Consider the following 21,867-nt stretch of genomic DNA (forward strand, 5'->3'; position numbering starts at 1 on the left):
ATAATAATAATAATAATAATAATAATAATAATAATAATAATAATAATAATAACAACAACCTAAGGTATGCAAATGACACAGTACTGCTGGCAGAAACCAACAAGGACCTGGAGCAGTCACTGAAAAAGGTCAAGGAGGAAATTGCCAAGATAGGCTTACTGTTGAACATTAAGAAAACAAAAATATGACCACAGAAGATCTACAAGAATTCACCCTCAATAATGAAAACATTGAATTAGCTAAAGAGTTCCCATACTTTGATCAAATATTGATCAGAATGGCAACTGCAGTAGAGAAACAAGAAGATTGGGATTGGGAAGGGCAGTTATGAAAGAACTGGACAAGATTATAGAGTGTAAAGACGGAACTCTCAATACTAAAGTGAGTATAGTTCAACCCATTGTATTTCCCCATCACCATGTATGGATGTGAGATCTGGACAATGAAAAAAGCCAGTAGAATAAAAATCAACTAATTTGAGATGTGATGCTACAGAACAGTGCTGAGGATACTGTGGACAGCTGTGAAGACAAACAAATGGATTTTAGAACAGATCAAGCCCAAACTCTCCCTGGAAGCCAGGGTGACTAAATCAAAGCTGTTGTACTTTGTTGTATTTCAGCCACATCATGAGGAATCATTAGCAAAGACAATGATGGCAGGAAAGGTGGAAGGCAGTAGAAAGAGAGGATGATCACATGCCAGATGGTTAAACTCAATCAGGGAGGACACAGGCCTGAAACTGCAGGACTTGAGCAGGGAGGTGGAGGACAGGGGATCTCAGAGATGTCTCAATCATGGTCAAAGTCAACTTGAGATCAGTTAACAATAACAAAGGTAGTTGCATGTTGCTATTTGGCAGGCAGTTGGAGTGTGACCTCTTCCAATTCTAAGATTCTGTGATTCTATGGTTGCACTATACCACTCTTCTGCTGATTATCAAAGTTGTGCAACCTACTGTGTATCTGCTGAAGTACTTATTTATTGTTCCTTTGTGCAATGGAGAATGCAAAATGATTACTTCTACAGTCCCAGTGAATCAAATGATACATTGAAGACACTGACTACTAGTTACATACCATCCATGGATGCTCAAATGCATTGAAATGCATTGAAATAGCTACAGAGGCAGAACTCTGTTTTTCAATACAATCACTGCACAATTTCCAAAAAGGTACAACCAGGAAAAAGGAGGCACATCTCAGCATGCTAAAAAAAGATGGTCTTTATTTTCTGAAATTATATCATGGGCCACTTTAGGTTCTTGTTTTGAGAGAAAAACATTATAATTAGTGAATTAATTTTACTTAAACTGAATAACTAGAAATGTGCATCCTGAATAAATCAAATTAATTATAGGAAAAGTGAGTATCACATTTCAGATCTAGAGGTGTGTGGTTTTTTTAAAAGAGCTTTAAATATAGGGACAGTGCATCTAGTGAGCTCTGAAACATTGTGTAATGCTTTCTCTTTGCAAAAGTTCCTGGGTTGTTTCGACATTATTTTATTTTATATTTTACATTTTTAAACAACCCAATAACTGAAGTTCTTTAGGGAGTATACAAATTAAAAGTATAAAACAATAATGTGAAGTTGAAGGCTTTCATGGCCAGCATCCATAGTTTTTTGTGGCTGGCCACAGATGCTGGCGAAACGTCAGGAAGAAACTCTTCTAGAACATGGCCACATAGCCCGAGAAACCCACAAAAAACTATAAAACAATAATGCCTGAGTAGAACAAATGAGGTGAAAACAAGATAAAAAGAGTAGTGTCAGGGCTATTAAAAATGGGAAAATCTAAAACCACTAAAACAACTCCTAAGATATCTGGGGAAATTGAAGGGTCTTAGCCTGGCACAAAGTCATCATCATGTAGGCATCAGCCTCTGTGGGGCTGCCACAGATCAGATACCACCACTGAAAAGGCATTCTCTTTGGTGGTCACCTGCCCCATCTGATTCTGTGAGAGCATTTGAACAAGGACTTCTGATGATGTCCTCAGGGTCCATGAACTGGAACCCACAACCCCTTCATCAGAAATTACTCAAGGCAGGTAATTTAGATGGTGAAATGAGGCAGGAGTTTAGTGTGTGCACTGATTTAGAAAAAACAACTCTCTAGATATCTAAGAGAATATAAGCCCTTTAAAACATGTTATAAATTAAAAGTGATTCAGTCCTGAAGAACATGCTGTGGCACAATTTGTCCGCTGGACTTTGGAGGGGAGGATATTTATAGGTCTCTCTTTTTTCATTCATACTAAGAATGAGAGCTCCATCATTCACTGCGTGGGTTATTTATAATTTCATAAAGCTGTTCCATGGTGGAGCAGTTTATTTTATCTTGTGGTTAATGCCCATCAAATCATGGCACAGTGAGTGAATGAGGTAGTCTAAATCGGATTGTTTTGAGTGGAAGATTTCAGAGACAGGCATTTTATGTGGAACAGTGGGTCAAAGGATGCAGTTTTGGAGCATAAATTATAATTTTGGGCTCTTGAAGAGGGAAGGAAGGGATGTCGTTGTGCTGGCCACATTTTGCTATGCTATCTAGAATTTTCCCTCAGTGTCCATGATATATAGTACTGACTACAGATGTACGTCCCTCACCAAACACAAGATTGATGAACACCACAGAGTGAATAATTAGAAGGTGGTGATTACAGAAACAATAATTCATTAGAGGCAGTTTTGTGAAACTGGGGGAAATTGAAGGTAAATATGCTCATAAATCCTCAAGGTTAGATGCAAAGTTTTGAGCTTTTTTCAATTGTGCTGCTCTTTGATACCAAGGCAATTTCAATAAACACCACATTGAAGCAGAGGACAATTATATTAATTATAATATAAATGTAATAAAAGTTCTCTCAGAGAACAAAGAAAGAGTCCCCTGTCTGGGGAGATATTTTATTGAAAGTTATTATAATACCTCCCTTTAGTTTTATGGCCATTAAATACTAGGCTGAGCAATTCCAGTCTCGAGATTATTATTTTTTTAAAAAAATTAAATACATATTTTATAATAGGACATGGTGAATTATATTTTGTGTAGATGCTATCTTTTATCTACCTGATATACGAGCTACCGTATATACTCGTGTATAAGTCGACCTCATGTATAAGTCGAGAGAAGGTTTCAGGGTCAAAATCCTGGATTTTGATATGACCCATGGATAAGTCGAGGGTAAAACTTAGGGAGCCATAAGGAAGGATGGAAAGGGGGAAATACCACTTTCGTCCGTCTCCTTCTCTGGACCTCTAGGAAGCAAGTGAATTTAAATGGAGATTTTTTCCCACAGGAAGCCAAGGCTTGCAAACAGACCAGGCAAGTGCTTTTCAATTGGGAGTTTTCCCCATAGGAAGGAAAACCTTGCAAAGGGACCAGGGGAGGAGAGCTGGAAGGAGAGCCTTTCAAAGGGACCAGGGAAGGAGAGCCTTGCAAAGGGACCAGGGAAGGAGAGCCTTGCACAGGGACCAGGGAAGGAGAACCTTGCACAGGGACCAGGGAAGGAGAACCTTGCAAAGGGACCGGAGAAGGAAAGCCTTGCAAAGGGAGTGGGGAAGGAGAGCCTTGCAAAACGGACCAAGGAAGGAGAGCCTTGCAAAGGGACCAGGGAAGGAGAGCCTTGCAAAACGGACCAAGGAGAGCCTTGCCAAGGGGCCAGGGAAGGAGAGCCTTGCAAACAGACCAGGCAAGTGCTTTCCAAAGGGGAGTTTTTGCGATAGGATAGGAAGGAAAGGCTTGCAAATGGACTGGAGGGGGAGGAATTCAATTGCGATTGGGGCACCAGGCTTACTTGCTATAGGACCTTTCTAAGCACTATTGCTGCACTGACCCTTCTGTAAGTCTAACCAAGATTTTAGGGGCAATTTTTGGGCATAAATTTCTTGACTTATAATTGAGTATATGCGGTAGCTAAATATATTTTATTTTTATCTGTCATCATCCTTTGCAAAGGAAAGGGTTTTTTTTACTATTTATTACAGAGTAACAAACATATTGAAAACAAGATCTGATCCTCTGCTTAGTGAATTTGGCATACTATTTAAAATTCTATACACTCTCTTGAATTTACAAGACTAGAGCTCTCTGTCAGAGAATTCTAAGTATTTCACAAAAATAGAAGTCCTGGGATTCCATAGAATGGAACTATAACAGTTAAAGTGGTATCAAACTGCTATAATTGTGTAGTATGGCTAGAGGGCAGAAGAGTTAAAGTTAGTCTAATGCCATTTAAAAACTATAGTGGGATGACTGGCTTGAATGGAAATGGGTCAAAGAGGTCAAATAATATTTAAGATCATATGTCCCAGATTGGGCAGAAACAACCCCATTCTGACTGGGATTTATATTTAAGATTTAGATCCACTCGGTCCAATGTCTGATGTCCTAATCTTCACATCAATGAATGAATCAATAGAATCTAAAAGCAGTAGAATTGGAAATGTGAAGAAATTTCACCATGTCTCATTTATGGTCAAGACGGGCTGTCTCAACATGGCAGGACAGCCTGTTGAGGACACTCCAGTTGAATTCTCACCTCCATTAATGTCAAGTATTTTTTATATATTTGTTTTGCACAATTTTATTTTGCAAAAATATCTCTAGCAGCTTTTCCCTCTGCGAAATTAAGTCCACATGAGTGCATGAATGTACATATACTCTCACACGCACAATAGTGAGCAAAACTGGACAGACTGAGTTCTTACAAATTCGCAAACAATACATTACATGCTTTGACGATTTAGTACTTCTTGTAACATGGTAGCAGTTTCAACCTATGCATGTTTGCAGAAGTGAACAAAAAGCAGTCTTGCAACAGTGCAAATTGTCTCTGTAAGAGATAAAAGAATTCTTTCTTTGGCATGTTCTCATTTAGGGTGCAAGGACAAACCAGGTAATCATTGACATTTCTAGGTAGTGTGGAAGAACAGCGAATAAAATTTCTTTTTCTTTAAAAGTTGCACCACTGCACGAAAGTGCACCACTAGAATACACCAAAGGTGTACTATGGGATGCATGTGGAGAATTACATGTTAGAATTGTCCCATACTGAAACCAACCTGCAAATTAAATTGGGCTGTCATCAGCCTAGGACAAAGAAAGTCAGATGGCTTTGCTGTCTTTGTTTTAGCTTTGACCGGTTATTCATTTTTTAAAAGTAAAAAGTCATCATCATTTCCCAGTCTGCATACACACACACACACACACACACACACACACACACACACAAAGAATCCAAGATGTTGAACTGAGATCTAGCTTACCATTTCACACGTGACTGTATCATACCTGCAGCTGTCCTGATTTGACAGGGACAGTCCCAATTGATCCTCTGTTATTCCACTTTTTCAACTACTTTTAAAATGTCCCAGTTCCTCTCTTTCCTCCCACTTTCCCCCTCTGTCCTTAACTTATTTCAATTGATACAAACTGAACTAAAAATCCCAGGTTTCCATAGATTAAGACAGTGACAACTGGTGGCCCCACCTGGAATATTGTGTCCAGTTCTGGGCACACCACAATTTAAAAAGGATGTTGAAAAACTGGAACATGTCCAAAGGAGGATGACTAAAATGGTGAAAGGTCTGGAAACCATATCCTATGAGGAATGACTTAAGGAGCTGGGGATGTTTAGCCTGGAGAAGAGAAGGTTAAGAGGTGATATGATAGCCCTGTTTAAATACTTGAAGGGATGTCATACTGAGGAGAGAGCTGACTTGGTTTCATCTGGTCCAGAGACTAGGACCTGGAGCAATGGATGCAAGCTACAGGAAAAGAGATTTCACCTCAACATTAGGAAGAACTTCCTGACAGTCAGGGCTGTTCAACAGTGGAACAACTCCTTCCTCGGAGTGTAGTGGAGTCTCCTTCCTTGGAGGTCTTTAAGCAGAGGCTGGATGGCCATCTGTTGGGGATGCTTTGATTGAGAGTTCCTGCATGGCAGGGGGTTGGACTGGATGGCCCTTGCGGTTTCTTCCAACTCTATAATTCTATGATTCTATGTTGGTGGATTCTATGTTGGGGAATAAGAGATGTCTAAGACACTGCATCTATTTGGGGATACGATTCTGTACCTTGTATACATAATGTAGCTATTGTAGTGTTTTTAGTTCATTCCTGAGTATGTAAACCAGGGGATGGATGAGTTAGCATAAAAGTCCACTGAACCAGAATCCTCACATGTATTTCTCAGCTGTAAGTCAGTCACTTTTGATTCCAATAACAAGAAAAAATTAAACCCATATTAAAGGGTAGCAGGAGAAGTTAGCCTCTTGTGTTGAATCCAGCGTCTGAGGATCATTGTAAGCAGCTTCCAAATTTTTTTGGCAAAGAGCAAGGCTGCTAGCTCCAGCCAGCCACATCAAGGTGGATTCTCTGCAGCATATGATTCAGGAATTCTTACTACATAGACCCCACAGCTCCAAATGAGCAGCACCTTCTATGCATACAAGGCAGAAATAGCAAAGCAAAAAGAACATAGTGGCAGACTTCTGTTGAGCTCATGTCACTGAGGGCAGGGTAATTTTGTACTCTTATTCCTGAGCCATATAGTGTGTGTTCAGAGGCTTCGGGAGGAACTTCCTAATGCTCTCCATTAGTAATTCTACTAATTGTAGCAATTACATGAAGGAGTTGCTGCTGGGGAGAGACGCCATTACACTTCTCCTTAACACACTGCAGTACACGCTGCTTGTTAATTAGAGCAGCCACCAGAAAAGAGGGAGAAAAGGAAAAACATTACCAGCTGGAAAGTGCAAGGAACATGTGCTGGCTCCATGGATGCTTTTGATGTGGCCTTAGCTTTTTTGAGCTAGCATTCCCCCACCCACTCACCCACCCCACTGCTTTCCTCCCCACTGCTTTCCTCCAGCAATTGCATAAAATGGCACTGGAATCCATCCTGGTGCATTCAGTATGGTTGAGTATTTTGCTTCATATGAAAGTACCAAGAAGGAATGTTCCGTCTTGCTCATTTAACAGCATAGTAGACCTTCATCATCCACTTTTAAAAAATCTATAATCAGAAGGATTAGCTGTGCAAAAGACACATTCTGGTAATTGGAAAAGTGATATCCTCAGCTAGGATGTAAGTCTGCTATTTTGTTCTCATGCACAAGACAACCCCCATCCACCCACACACACACACACTGGACAAGATTGTGAGAGTGTGAGGCATTTTTAACATTTTTTTCCAGTTGAGAACTTTTTAGTGAAAATATTCTAAAGTTTTTTTATTTCTGTTTTCAACAAATAAAATGGTTGTCTAAAAAACTATTTTGGTAGAGAGAGAAAAAAACCCTCAAAATTACCTAGGAAATTGTGCCCCACATCCCTCAGGGTAGTTGACAACATGTTGGGACAACCTTTCTCATTAGGAAGAACGTTTGCAAATATTGGCCAAGATCCTCTACTAAACAAGCTCTCTCCTCACCAATAACCACACTCTGGATTATTTACTGAAGAAAAGAAGACATAGAACAGCAGGCACTTAATGACATTAGAAAATTACCAGCTCTAAAGCACATTTGGTAACACACACCTTTATACAGTTCTTTTGGGGATCCCACCCCCAAAGTCAAACAATTTAATTTAGAGGTTATAATAACTCCCGAACATCACATTATTTAACACAGGACAATCAAGCTGTTTTCACTTCTACCATCTCTTTGACAACATCCAGATGGGCAGAACCATAAACACGCCCCTCATCTCACAGTGATAGTACCACCCCTGACTCTCTCACAAACAATTCCTTGTTTTTATGAGTACCCTCCATCCCAGGGTTCCAGCCTGAAATGGTTTGACTATTATACTGGTATAGCACACACAATATTCCTTCCAGCAAACTCTATAAACTAACATTGATCCCTTGATAAACTTTATCAGAATATATATCTACTTCATACACTCTCTTCCCCCCACATACTCTGGGGTTGACTCTTTTCATTATATATAATCAACTTCTCTTTACATAGGCAGGCATCCAGTTAAATTACCAGTTCACTTTAACATCGATCGACTAAAGCAAATAATATCCTTATGACTGTTAGGTTCCTAAACACACTTCATAACAATTGAGTTGGACATTGGGCATCCCAACAGATAACCATATGGTGACAGGTAGGACATAATAGATGTAACAGCTGTTAAACATATGAACATCAGCAACAGACGTAACCCCTCTATCTCCACCACAACCCAGTTGCAATGTATGCCATCTATGCACTCCCAATTATATTACCACAGTTCTCTAACTGCAACCTGTGGCATGGACGATAATGGTTATGGAACATGATGCTCAGAGGCATAGCTACAATATCATAGCTACAACCCATTGCCTCACCTGATCCTGGAAAACCAAATTAGGACCCATCCAGCCAGCCAGCCTGAGTGGAATTCTGCAGCACTGGCAAATGGGATACTGCAGGATGATGACAGTGCAGCAAAGAGTTGTGACAGAACTCCACCGGACTCACATTACTGATTATGACAGGAGGGGGGTAGACACATCATCCAGTTGCATTCCACAGCACTGCAAAACTCCACAAGTTTAGAGAGCTAACTGGCTTTTAAGGTAGGTTTTGGGGGCATTTACAACTGTGGCAATGGTGCAATGGTTGTAATTGTGAATAGGAAACAGTTACGTACTTGCAAGTCTAAATAACTAAGAGGATGCCAGTCCTTCTTTACATCCTTGACTTCAGCATCATATCATATCTGTAAACCTATAGGCAGAGTATAGCAAAAATACTATCTTGAACTGCAGCTTCCAGAATTCTGCAGCCAACTTGTTTGGTGGCTATGCTGGATGAGGGGTTCTGAGGGTTGTAGTCCAATAAAGTAACTTTTCTGAGCCCTTCTTAGGACTGTATTTTGATACAATGGGAATGTGTAAGGATAGCTGAATCTTTTACACACACATGCAAACATTTTAGAGTTCTTTCTATCCTGTTCAGTAAAAAGGTTTTTATCAAACATAGATGGAACAACATTCTCAGCCATCTAAAATGACAAACATTATTAGATATAGACATTCCCAGTAAGCAGAGGATCATGTATCTATCTCTCAAGTAGCAAGTAAAGATCTATCTCTCAAGTGGAATGACCTGCCGGAAGAGATTTGCCAATTATCCTCACTCAAGGCTTTCAAAAAGGCGACAAATACCAGCAGGCCTTCCCAGATTGATAATGTCCAGAACCAATTGAATCCCCCTCCTCTTATTATTTTTCTTATTCGTGGTTGTTTATTAATTTCAATGTATTGTTATGTATTTTTAACCATGTTTTATTGTTAAATTTTATACTTGGGAGGGAGGGTTGGGCCAGGGTTTTAAGGGACTTGTTGTTTTTATTGTTGTATATTGTACAAACTTTGTTGTTACCCACCTCAATCCCCAAAACGGAAGAGGCGGGATATAAATAAATATTTTATTATTATTTATTAAGTAACAAGAAAACAAAAAGTGGTGGCATTTGTAATTCAGCAGTACAAATATGGTTAAATGTATAAGGATTCTCCCTCTTTTATCATACTAAAAGCAAGAAAGGTCCCAGCTAGTATAACCAGTACCATAACAACACTTGAAGGACCACAAATAGCCCACCATTACCCTAGACTATCCAAGGAAGCATATTCATCCAATAATGGCCCTATATTACTTTTAATATTGAGGGAAATCTGCTACTGAATATCAATTGCTGGAGTTAGAAGATGCTTTGGTACTCCTGTTCTGCTTCTCATAATTGATTGGTCACTGATAAGACCAGATTAGCCTTTTGTCTGGTCTAGAGCAATTCTTCTTGCATTCTTATGCTCAAAACTTATTATCAGAAACTTGGGAAAATTAATTTTTGAACTACAGTCACTGGAAACTCTCAGCCAGCATGAACTTTCTGGCTGAGGGATTCTAAGAGATGTAGCCTACTAGCCATAGTGGTTGGTGGATTATTGAAGATGCAGGCTACTGGCTATTCTGGCTGAAGATTCTGGCAGTTATAGTGCAAGATAAAATTTTGAAGCTCTGATGATGCTCTTCAACTATATTGTCTTTGTGAACACCATGTTATATTTTGATTATAACCCTGCCCACTGTATGATCTGTTTTTAATATCTCACTCTTATCTGATCAACATTTTTCTTCTTTCCTTGTTCTCTTGTCAAATGTCAGACAACAGATGACCTCGTTTCTTCAGCGGAATGTTCTAATGATGATGAAGATCTCATTGAATGTGAACAGAGTGTAGGTAAGCCAGGTCAGTCTTCTTTCTCACTTGCTTTTTTTCCCATTTGCAATAAACAGTGCCTACATATATATATGTGTGTGTGGATGTATACATATATATGTACACTTACTGTATATATGTATATGTGATATATGTATATATGTGTAGAACAGTATATCCAATATAAATGCATAAAGCCAAGCATCCAATCCCATGGAGTTGGCAGGAGTAAAATGCAAGTACAGTAGTCCATCATTTTGGGAAGCCATTTTTTGAACGAATCCAGACATCCTTCAGCCACAGCCTGCTCAGTTTCTCTGAACACTTGTGCTATATATTTGGATTGGTTTTTGAACTGGCTTTGGTGTGAGGAGACAAATAGTAACATGTATATAATTTTTACATGTATATTAATAGTTTGGGCTACTACTTCATTAAAGGTGTAGCTAATGCCACATCTGTTATTTAATCATTCCTGATGAATGTGAAAATGTGGTATAGATGTTCCATTTGTCCATGGGATTTTTAATGTAGTTAACATGGCAATGTATTCACATGATTGTTGTTCTCTGTTTACTTGAGCAATTTGAGAAGGACTAAAGTGTAGTCAGTTCAAAACAAATATCAAGCTGTGCCATGTTACCTGCAACAATGATGCTTCAAAATGTATCCACTGAACAGTCAAAACTGATTGTGCCAATCTAAAATGGACTCGATTTCTCTCTTCGAGCCCAGATACATTTTGACGGTTTGATGGCTTTTTTTCTTGGTAGGATACTGTAGATATGACATGATAATATCCAGCAGGCAACTGCAGTCTGTTTCATTTTTAATAGATTTTTTCCAAGTCTTTCTTTTCTTTCTATTTATTTTTTAATTCTAAAGCTTGCCGTCAGTTAAGCATTTATAAAATAGAGAACAGAATTTCATCGAATTTCTGTGTACATTGTAAAAATGGAGTTTTATGAGAATCTGTCCTTAAAAGTGAAACACATAAACAATCTTATTTCTTTTTGTTTTATTTTTCTTTGGATTTTTTTTAAACAAAAGAAGACAATTTTGTTATTTTGATTATTATTTTTGCTAAAAAACAAACAAAACAAAATCAAACAACCATCAGATGATTATGTTCTCAGTTTCCTGAAGCATTTCAATTAATACAATAATAATAATAAAAGTCACCCAAGGCTAGTGCTTTCACATTTCTCTTCCACGACTCATATTCTGCTTGCATTTTGGGAGTAGAACTTGCTCTGGGGGTAACAAGAAGCATTGTGGCTTTGCCTATAGCTATGAAGTTCCATGATAAAGCAGAAGCAACATAGCATGTAAATCAAAGACCATGGTGATGCACCATTGGGTACAAGAAAATGGGAGATTAGTCTTTTGCCAGTTTGTAAGTATTCTTGGGTCTCTCTTCCATCTTGTGTTATTGAACATTGCCCTGTTCAAGCACTGAAGATAAAACAGAAGCAATCTTGTATTAATTACACTGTTGTTCATTCTAAAAGGTTACATCTGTAATAGTCTTTACAGTCTCTAGGTTGAATAAGCAGTGCAGTTTCTGAGATGCAAACTCAACAGGGTGGTGAATTAGAGGTGTGTTTCTGGATCAAAGCTGGGATTTTTAACAGGTCCTCAGTTGGTACAGGAGCATTGTCCCTTGGGACAGATATTCTTTCACTTTTTCTCTCCCCCCTGGTGACTTTCTATCAAGGTCCTTTCCTCCCTGTCACAATTACAGTGATAGGATTCTACTTTAACTGCCATGGTTTTATTCTGTAGAATCCTAGGATTTCCTGTTTAGGGGGGGGGGCATTTTATATTTTCAGCCAGAGGGCTCACCAAACTACAAATGCCAGGATTCCATAGGATGGAACTGTGGCAACTGGAGTGGAATTTTAGTGCTGTAATTGACTACTGTGAAAGTGCCCTAACTTTTCCTGATCAAATTACATTTTTGGAACCAAAATCTCCCAGAACCCCTACTACCAACAAACAGGCCCATTGGCAGTGCTAGCAGGGGCATTCTGTAAAAGTAGTTCAAAAGGCTACTTTTCTAAGCTCTGGTCCTGGCTCTCCTCCAGTAGCTGTATTCGTTGTATTAACGTGTGTTGTAATATCAGCTAGAGGGAAGGTGCAACAATGGGCCCCTATAACAGATTGGAAGCTACCACCAGATTCACATTTAGTGCTCATCTTAGGCCTCAGAGAGGTTGTGACTAGACTCTAAAGGGGTTGGATTACCAGGTTTGGTATTCTAAATAGCAGTTAGGAAACCATTGATTTAATTTCCACTGCTAATCTTTTAGGACTTCATTAAACTCCCCTCTTTTTCTGACTGCCAAGAAATTTGCATTTAAAACACAAGCTTTTGTCTCCCTTTTATCAATCTGCACCTCTTATCCATTGCCTGCAGAGATGTTGTGAAGGCAATATCACACAGCTACACCCATGGTGATGAATTGCAGTGGCACAGAACCTTGAGATGTGGCATCAGTGAATGAATCAGGTTGTTACAAATGAAAGAAGCACCTGTTCATCCATAAAGATGCAGCTTGGAAACAGCGGGGTCATGCCATAGAACCACAAAGTCAAAGCAAACTTTTAAAGGAGAGCAGACTTCCTGCCAATGTGGATTTTGCTTTCTTTTCTGATCTGATCCTTAGTTGATGAAGTTTCTGTTGTATGTTTCATTGGAGGCATTCTCTTAAGTCCTCAAGCCACTTTCTTTACTTTCAGATATTAAAAGACAGAATATATGTTTTGCATGAAAAAGGTCCCAAACTCAAAACCTGACATTTCCAGTTAAATTATTGCAGCTACCAGGATATAATTCAAGGGGAATACACATCTGACTGAGAAGATTCTAAGAACCAGCTATCACACAGAATGAATAGAATTATACGTATAATAATATATTATAGTATTAGATATTATTGATAGTATTAAGTCTGAGTTAGTGGTACAAGCTTGTTTTCTTCAACCTGATAACTTCCAGATCTGTTGGACTATAACTGTCTGCATTCTTTGCCAGCATCTACCTATGTCATATTGACTAGGATTTTCTGGGAATTTTAGTGCAACACATCTTCAGGGCATCAGGCTGGGAAAGGTTGTATTCTTTATACAAATAAAGGTTTAAATCTAAGGTTATTTCCAAATAGAGTAGCCCCGTTAAAATGAATCAGACTTGTTCATCTTTCTTACAATCTGTAAAAAAAAAGATGGAGTTAAAAATATTTATTTATTTATTTATTTATTTACTGTCTTAAAAACAACCACATCAGACACCTCTCGTTTTAAGCTCCAAGATGAAACAGCACAATCTTCATTACTTGCTAGAAACTCAAATAGGATAAAGCCAGCCTGACCTTTGGAGGGAGGATCCCACAGGTGGAGTGTTGCTGCCAAGAAAGCAGTGTCTTGTGTCCTCACTAGTCTAGCTTCACAGAACAGAGGGACAAGTCTAATGCTCTTAGATTATGGGTGGATTCATGTGGCAGGAGGCAGTCTTTCAGAAAATGGCATGATGGAGCCCTTTATATGCTGCTGAAAATTATATAAATAAAGATACTTTTTTTTCTACAATTACCCTCCCAATATGCACACAGGTCCTTATAAGCCATTTTCCTCCAACCATGTGATGATCATTGTGTAAGGAAAAGAACAGAAATGAATGGTTGCCTTTGCTCCTTCTGAACTCAGTCGCTGTTTATGAAGCCCCCCAGATCTTGTCAGCCCACACAATTGCAGCACGGAACATTCCCCCAAGTTAGTTAGTTCCACATACCACCTTGATCTCTAACCTTCCAGGGTTCCAGACGTTCAGGCCTACACATGTAAAAAGCTCCAGGAATGGTGAGTCATGGAGGCACCCTTTCCTGTTTGCGGCACCACAAAAAAGAAGCTGCTCTAGGCAGCTTCTTTTGGGCAGCGTGTTGGTGCTGCAGTGTGCAACTGCTGCAGCACCAACTCGGGGCAAAGACAGGCGGCATGGAGCCACCCATCTGTCAAGCCCCTAAGTAACAAAAGGTGAACTGGTATAGAATCACCATGTGCAGACAGAGCCTCTGAACTCTCTTTGGGTCATGTTCAGATTAAACATGGCTAATTGGAAAGCTAGTTAAAACTGCAGCCTCACATGCCTCCTTTAAACAGCAAGAGAACCGCAAAATCTCCTAGCATCACATTAGTCTTGAGCTATGGCTTTTGAGCCTGCTTCATGCCCCTTAGCTTCACACACAGTTTGTGTATGACAACTCTAGTCTTATTACCTGACAGGAATTCTTCCCTGCATTTTTCCCCAGAATAAAAATGTCAGTGTATTTTATACTTCCAAGACTTTTGATAAGGTGAAGCTGACACCACTGAATAAAGCCAGCAGGCTTTTGTTAACAAGAGTCCACATACAGCAGTGCTCTGTTGAAATAAAGAGATTTAAAGGGGGTATTGCATTAAAACATGCTAGCATAGTGTGTGTGGTATTCTCTTCTTTATCCCTGTGGGTATGGAGGCGGAGGAAAGTACTCACTGTGTGAAAAGATCTTTCAACTCAAAGAAATAGCCATTGTCAGAATAACATCAAGATTATGACTTATGCAGGAAGAACAGGCATCACCAAAAACAGACCTTGGAAAAGTCAGTGTTTGGACTACAAGTCTCATCATGGCCAAGGGCTCAGAGATTCTGGGAGCTGTTGTAAAAAAAATATATTCCAAGCTCTGAGCAAAAAAACAGCTGGGACATAGAGGTGTGTACCAGTAGCCTCCTACAGTTCTCCTATTTGTGACCAGGAAAATGTGGAAGACAATTTCATTCTTTGGGTAATTGGTGGGCAAAGTATGGTCCACAGCCACATGTGACTCCCCAGGGCCTGGGGGAGCAAGGGGTTAAAAAAGCTTTGCAAAATAAATACAAAATGTAATGGATGGAATCTTATAGTCTATGTGCATGTGTAAGCACTGTAGTTATGGTGCTACACAATGAATTCCCCAGCAGCCACTGTAATCAATGGGGATTTGTTCCCCTGTCCTTCAGGAATCCATTATGAGAAACAAAAACATGATCCCTGTTGCAATTCCACCTCATGTACAGATCGCTTGTACAAGGTGCAATGGGAATAGCAGCCAGCAGCTTCTCAAAGGATAAAGGAACCGACCCCATTCCCCACCGATTACAGTGGCTTCTTCATGGTAAGAGGAGATTCCAGCCTATGTTTTGTGAATTATACTGCTGGCCTTTTCACACTCATGCAGGGACAACTACATGCTATACACCAGGGATGAGAATTTTGAGTCTCTTTAGAAGTTATTAGATTTCAGTTCCCAACATTTCTTACCATGCACCATGCTGGCTATGGCTACTAGGAGTTACAGTGCAATGACCTCTACAACCTCACATGCCCCCCCCAACTTAGAAAAACACCCTGAAAACCAGAATTCAAACATATAGCCATGTTAGTCTGTAAAATCAGTATGTAGAGAGATTTTGGAGCCCTCGTAGTGCATTGGTTAAATGCCAGTACTGCAGCCACAAGGTTGTGAATTCGATTCCACAGGGCTCCAGGTTGACTCGGCCTTCCATCCTTTTGTAGGTCGATAAAATGAGTACCCAGCTTGTTGGAGGCAATTGGCTTACAGATTGTAAACTGCTTAGAGATTGCTTAGTTCACTTTGAAGGGGTATCAAAATGTAAAGTGCTATCTTGGAGCACCTTTGAGAGATTAACGCACTACACTCTTATAGTGCTATGGCTGCCTCCTGTTGCATTCTGGGACTTGCAGTTTAGGAAGGGGCATTTAGAATGCTCAGCCAGAAAGCTCTTAGGCCTCACTAAACTACTATCCCCAGAATGCCACAGGAGGCAGCCAGAGCAGTAAAGGTGGAATAGCAGAAGTATAAGCGTGTAGTGCAGTAATCTACTAACTGAAAGAATGAAGTTGGCAGCATGAGCTTTCGTAGACTTCAGTCTACTTCCTCAGATACATCTTGTAGCACTTTTACTGAGGAAGAAGACTGAAGCCTACGAACGTTCATGCTGCCAACTTCTTTCTTTCAGTTAGTCTTAAAGCTCCTACAAGATCTCTCTACATCCTGAAAACCCTAAATAAAGAACAATAAAGTGAATAACAAAGATACCCATACCCATCTAAAGAGGAAGAGAAGTTGCTATTATAATATATGCTATATTCCCTCAATTTTTATTGTTAACTTCTGTCAAGTTGGCTTTGAGGTATGATGACCATGTGAGTGAGAAACCTACAAGTCACCCTGTCATCAACATCCCTGCTCAGGTTCTGCAAACTCAAGGCAGTGTTTTCCTTGATGGAGTCTATCTACCTGTAATACAGTTTGGAAGCAAGCCTTACAAGGAACAGCTAAAGGAGCTGGATATGCTTAGCTTGGAGAAGAGAAGACTGAGAGGTGACACGATAGCTATCTTTAAATATTTGAAGGGATGTCATGTAGAAGACAGAACAAGCTTGTTTTCTGCTGTTCCAGAGATTAGAACACAAATCAATGGATTCAAATTACAAGAAAAAAAGATTCCACAAAAACATTAGCAACAACTTTTTGTTGTTGTTGTTTACTATAAGAGCTGTTTGACAGTGCCTCAGAAAGAGGACTCTCCATTTTTGGAGACTGTTAAAAAGATGTTGAATGGGCATCTTTCATTACTATTTTACTTGTGCATTTCTGCATGGCAGGGAGTTCAACTACCAATTGGTCCTTGTAGTCCCTTCTAGTTCTATGATGCTTCTTTTAATGCCACCTCTCACCTTACCAAGCATTATTGTCTTTTCCAGTAAATTATGTCATTTCATGATATGGTCTTGGTCTGGTCATTTTTCCTTCTAGGAAATGTTCAGGTTTGATTTGCTCTGGGAGCTATTTATTGGTCATTTTGGCAGGCTGTGGTATCTGTAGAATTCTCCTCTAGCACCGTATTTCTAATAGGGTGCTTCTCTTCCTATTAGCTTTCTTCATTATGCAGATTTCACAACTACACATGAGCTGGGTTTTAAGCCCTGTAACCCACTAGCTGGCATGGTCATATTGCATGTTAGCTGGGAAAGAGAGGAGTTGAAAGCAGATCTAGCAATAAAATTAGCACCTCAGCACTTTCTAAGCAATTTACAGTCTGTAAACCCATTGCCCCCAACAAGCTGGGTATTCATTTTACCAGCCTACAAAAGGATGGAAGGTTGAGTCAACCTTAGAGCCCTGGGATCAAACTCACAAAGTTGTGGCTGCAGTACCAGCATTTAACCACTGTGCCACCAACTGGTTGAAGAAAATTGATCTGTTTGAGGACACACTATGCATACCACAGTATGAATGTCTACAGACAGTGAAGCCAGCAAAACTAGATGAATCATAGAATCATAGAGTTGGAAGAGACCACAAAGGCCATCCAGTCCAACCCCCTGCCATGCAGCAACTCTCAATCAACCCGAGAGATGGCCATCCAGCCTCTGTTTAAAGACTTCCAAGGAGGGAGACTCCACCACTCTCCAATGGAGTGTGTTCCACTGTCAAACAGCCCTTACTGTCAGAAAGTTCCTCCTAATGTTGAGCTGGGATCTCTTTTCCTGCACTTTGCATCCATTGCTCTATGTTCTAGTCTCTGGAGCAGCAGAAAACAAGCTAGTTCTTCCTCAATTTGATATCCCTTCAAGTATTTAAACAAGGCTATCATATCACCTCTTAACCTTTTCTTCTCCAGACTAAACATCCCCAGCTCCCTAAGTCACTCCTCATAGGGCATGTTCACAGAATCTCTATTTAATGATCTGCTGTAGAATCCTTCCTGATATTGACGTCAAATTAACTGGAAAGTAATTGTTGGGATCCTCTTTTTTTCCCTTTTTGAAGATGGGGACAACGTTTGCCCTCCTCCAGTCTGCTGGAACTTCTCCTGTACTCCAGGAGTTCTCAAAGATTCTATGATTCTATGAATATTAGGTCCACATGCAAGCTGCACTTAAGTTATACAGAGTATTAAATCCAGTTGTGTATCCCAACTAGAATAGACCCATTGTGTAAAAAAAAAAAAAAGCATTGCACAGAACCCTGTTGGTGATATATGCTTGTTTAAGCTTTCCTGTGTAAAATACCAATGTACTTTTTTGTCATACAGAAGGAGGTACTCATTAACTCCCTGCACAGCAGCCTTCCACCATGACATAACTGTAACTTGGTTTTGCCAATAGTCAATTAGAGCTGTTTTACCATGTGCTGAAATGCCACATGCACAATATGGAGGATCTGCAAATCAATACTGGGGTGTGGGCATTAAGACTCTGCTGCTATTTGCACAGATTTGCAATGTCTTTTTTAAAAGATGAAAAGTAGAATGAAGGAAGACTTTGCATGTTTTGATAGATCTCATTTAACATAAAATAGACATTCTCTGAGGAGTTTACTTTTTCTTTTTTTCTGCATTGCTTCTTTCAAATGTTCAGTGGTGCAAAATTGTGCAGTGGTATCTTTTTAGAGGCAGACATCATACGTGTTGTACCTCCAGATATGTACTGAAGTTCAAACTGACAGTGAAACCCATAGAATGGACTTACGACGGGGGGGGGATGCTATGTTGCTATAAAGGCTGTTTGATGGAACTTCCTGGCTATATGTGCTTTTTATTCATCACAAGAAAAAAAAAGAGCAAGTTTTACTTATTGTTCATGCAGATGCCGTATAGGCTTTCTTTTACTTTAATTTGTATTTGTTTTAACAGTTTGTTTTTAATGTATTGACTCCTCTCTCTCTAAGTCCCAAAAGCCCATCTCAAGGATTTGATATCTATATGTACACTATGTACAATGCATATAAACATAACTTTGTGTACATATATATATATTATGTATTTTTGTTGCAGAATGATATAAAACAAATTTCAGAAATAGCCCTCATCATCCAGTCACATGTTTACACAGAAATTCATGCCCTCATCTAACCCTGTCATCCACAAACGTGGAGAGATGCATGATACAGTCATTAATGTACAAAGCATGTAAAGTTTGATACAGTGTTTTTATGTTATGCTGACTTTTTAAAATGAATATTTTCATTCACCAGTTATCCTTGGGGAGGGCTGGGGCAGGGAGAATTTTAAAAAATATACAGGCATATCTATCAGTATCTCCATGATCAGCCTGGTGCGCATATAGATAGATATGCTCATTGTATATATTTGGAGAACATTTTCTGTCGTTTCACCTCATCTTGTGCCGCATGAATTTTTGGTAGTTGATAATTCCTTTTATATTATTATTATTATTATTATTATTTGGATCATGGTGGTACCATATTGCCATTTTATTTTAATTTGAAAGCCATTGCTATATTTTTTCCAAAAATTTATTTCTGGAGTAATTCCAATGAAATAATAATTCAGTCAACTCAAGAGACATATAGATCTGCAATCAAACAAAGGCAACAAAATCTTTTCTTGCCATCCTAATTATTCCAAATTGCCATATGGAAATAACTTCACCTGAGAAAGTTGTGTGCAAAAGAATGAAGATTCTTGCTCGCCTTTCCCTATTTTTTTCCCCCTGCCTTTCCCTTTCCTTCTCTTCTCTTCCTTTTTTCTTATGTGGGGTGCCTTCTTCTTTCCTAACCTCTTTGTAGGCATACTTTATTTTTGAAAAAGTAAGAAAAAAAAGTGTGACAAGGAAAAAGTCCCTCTAAAAACCCTCCTCAAGAGCCACACACATCCCCCACATTCAAACTGCTGATGGCATAAAAAGAATTTTATTGCGAGTGCAGAATATCTGTTGTATTGATTTTATTTCTTTTGGGGTCAGTGCAAGAGCATTTCTGTGGCATGCAGTAGCTGTTAGCTGACATAACTAACCATTTATGGCCTCCATTGACTAATGCATGGACTGTGGTCACGCCATCTTGTTTCATCCAAGTGATGCATCCAGGCTAAGCCAGCATACTTTGCAGGGAGGGGAGAATATCTGCTTACTTCTGAAAGCATTTTAGTTTCCTATGACTGAGATTTTTAAATATAATTTGTGCAAAAACCATTGGCTACTTCAGCTGCCCCCAATGTTTATATTTATTTACATTTTTGTTAATTTTTTTTAAAAAGTATTTTTTATTTCCCCCTCCCCTCCTGAACCCCCCCCCCCCAAGTAGCAATCTTACATCTTGTCTGTGCCCATCTGTCATGTTATTGTGTCTTGGAATCCATTGTTTCTAGCGTTGTTGTGTGATTCTGTTCTCTGTTTGTAAGGTGTTCTAAGTCCTCCCACTCTCTTGCTTCCTCAGTCCTCTTACCTCCTCTTTCCCTTTCAATCTCCCTCAAAGAAATTCCACAAAGGGGCAAAAACATTTAGCAGTATCTGTAACACTGGTGCTTGAATTGCATAGAGAAATATTGCATCTGGAAAACACTTCTAGCTGGTTTGTAGCAAGCACTTGTCTACTTAAGCTATATTGTTTCTTATTATTGTAAAAATAATAGCTGTATGGAAATGCGGCACGCTGCTAACTTCTGTTTTAAGTGAAAACCATAGGCCCTATAGGGCAAATGAGTACATTTCAGTACAGTTTGAATGTACCTTTAGTTGAAGAAATGTAGGGGTGTTCTGGTTTTTCCAGTAAGCAGATATTCAGATCTTTTTAGGTGTGCTGTATATAGTGAAATTGTTGTAGGGTTAAATTACAGTTTATTGTTGCTGTGAGCATTTAAGTTATCTTTGACTTATGGTGATCCTACCTAAAACAAACCTATCACAAGAGTTTTTCTGGCAAGATTTATACAGAAGGGATTTCCCTTTGCCCTCCTCTGATGCTGAGATAATGCCCAAAGTCACCCAGTGAGTTTTCATGGTTGAGCGGGGATTTGAACCCTGCTCTCCAGAGTCATACTGCAATGCTCAAACCACTACTCTACACTATTTGAGTGTTGGACTATGAGTTTGGAGACCAGGTTTCAAAACCCTCTTTGGGCATGGAAAGCCACTGGATGATGTTGGACAAGTCATATTCTCTCAGCCTCAGAAGATGGCAAATGTAAATCCTCTTTAAACAAATCTTGCTAACAAAAGAAAACTCTGTTCTAGGTTCACCTTAGGGTCACCATAAGTTGGGAATGACATAAAGGCACGCAACAACAACAACCAAAGAAAAGAGCAACCAATGAATTTCAGATTCCGAGGAAGTTTGCACAGTTGGTGTTTAATGAATATAATAGAGACTCTAGTCCAGGTTTGAGCAGTACACAGGGTACAGGTCGGCCACCCACTGAGTGTTGTTGTCTTCAGCTCCCCTGCATCATATCTGCCCAACACAGCAAAAATTGCTGTAGTAAAACTAACATTCCCTCTTGTCTTTAAACTTCAAAACAAAGCTAGCATAATATGCTATTTGTTTCTGAAGCTAATAACCCTCCTGGAAAGGCTATTAGCCTTATAAACAAGGTGCAACAACCTTTTGCAACTTGCTGCTGATCAAAACAGCACTTCTAGGAGCAGTTTTAGAGTGTGAAGTACAGTGAGTGCTTTTTAAATACAAATGGGGTGAAGTTCATTTTTTACCTGGCATGCACCAAGGAATGCTGACTGGTGAATGTGGCAGAGAGCATGGAATGGAAAAACAAAAGGATGGAAAGTGGAATGGC

The 21,867-nt window shown here is 39.4% G+C and overlaps 1 protein-coding gene across 25 annotated transcripts in view; it reads left to right on the forward strand.

The window, feature by feature from the left end:
- The window catches only part of NRXN3 (neurexin 3), a 1,626,608-nt gene that overhangs the window by 1,568,693 nt on the left and 36,048 nt on the right, over positions 1 to 21,867 (forward strand). For 17 of the 25 annotated variants that reach the window (XM_042468184.1, XM_042468325.1, XM_042468249.1 and 14 more), the window contains one exon: positions 10,173 to 10,257. In XM_042468184.1, coding sequence (XP_042324118.1) covers positions 10,173 to 10,257 — 85 coding nt within the window. The remainder of the gene's footprint in view (positions 1 to 10,172; positions 10,258 to 21,867) is intronic. The other 8 variants (XM_042468193.1, XM_042468315.1, XM_042468334.1 and 5 more) reach the window with 1 other exon arrangement.

Source organism: Sceloporus undulatus, chromosome 1, assembly GCF_019175285.1.
Source record: "Sceloporus undulatus isolate JIND9_A2432 ecotype Alabama chromosome 1, SceUnd_v1.1, whole genome shotgun sequence".
Classification (NCBI taxonomy): Eukaryota; Metazoa; Chordata; class Lepidosauria; order Squamata; family Phrynosomatidae; genus Sceloporus; species Sceloporus undulatus.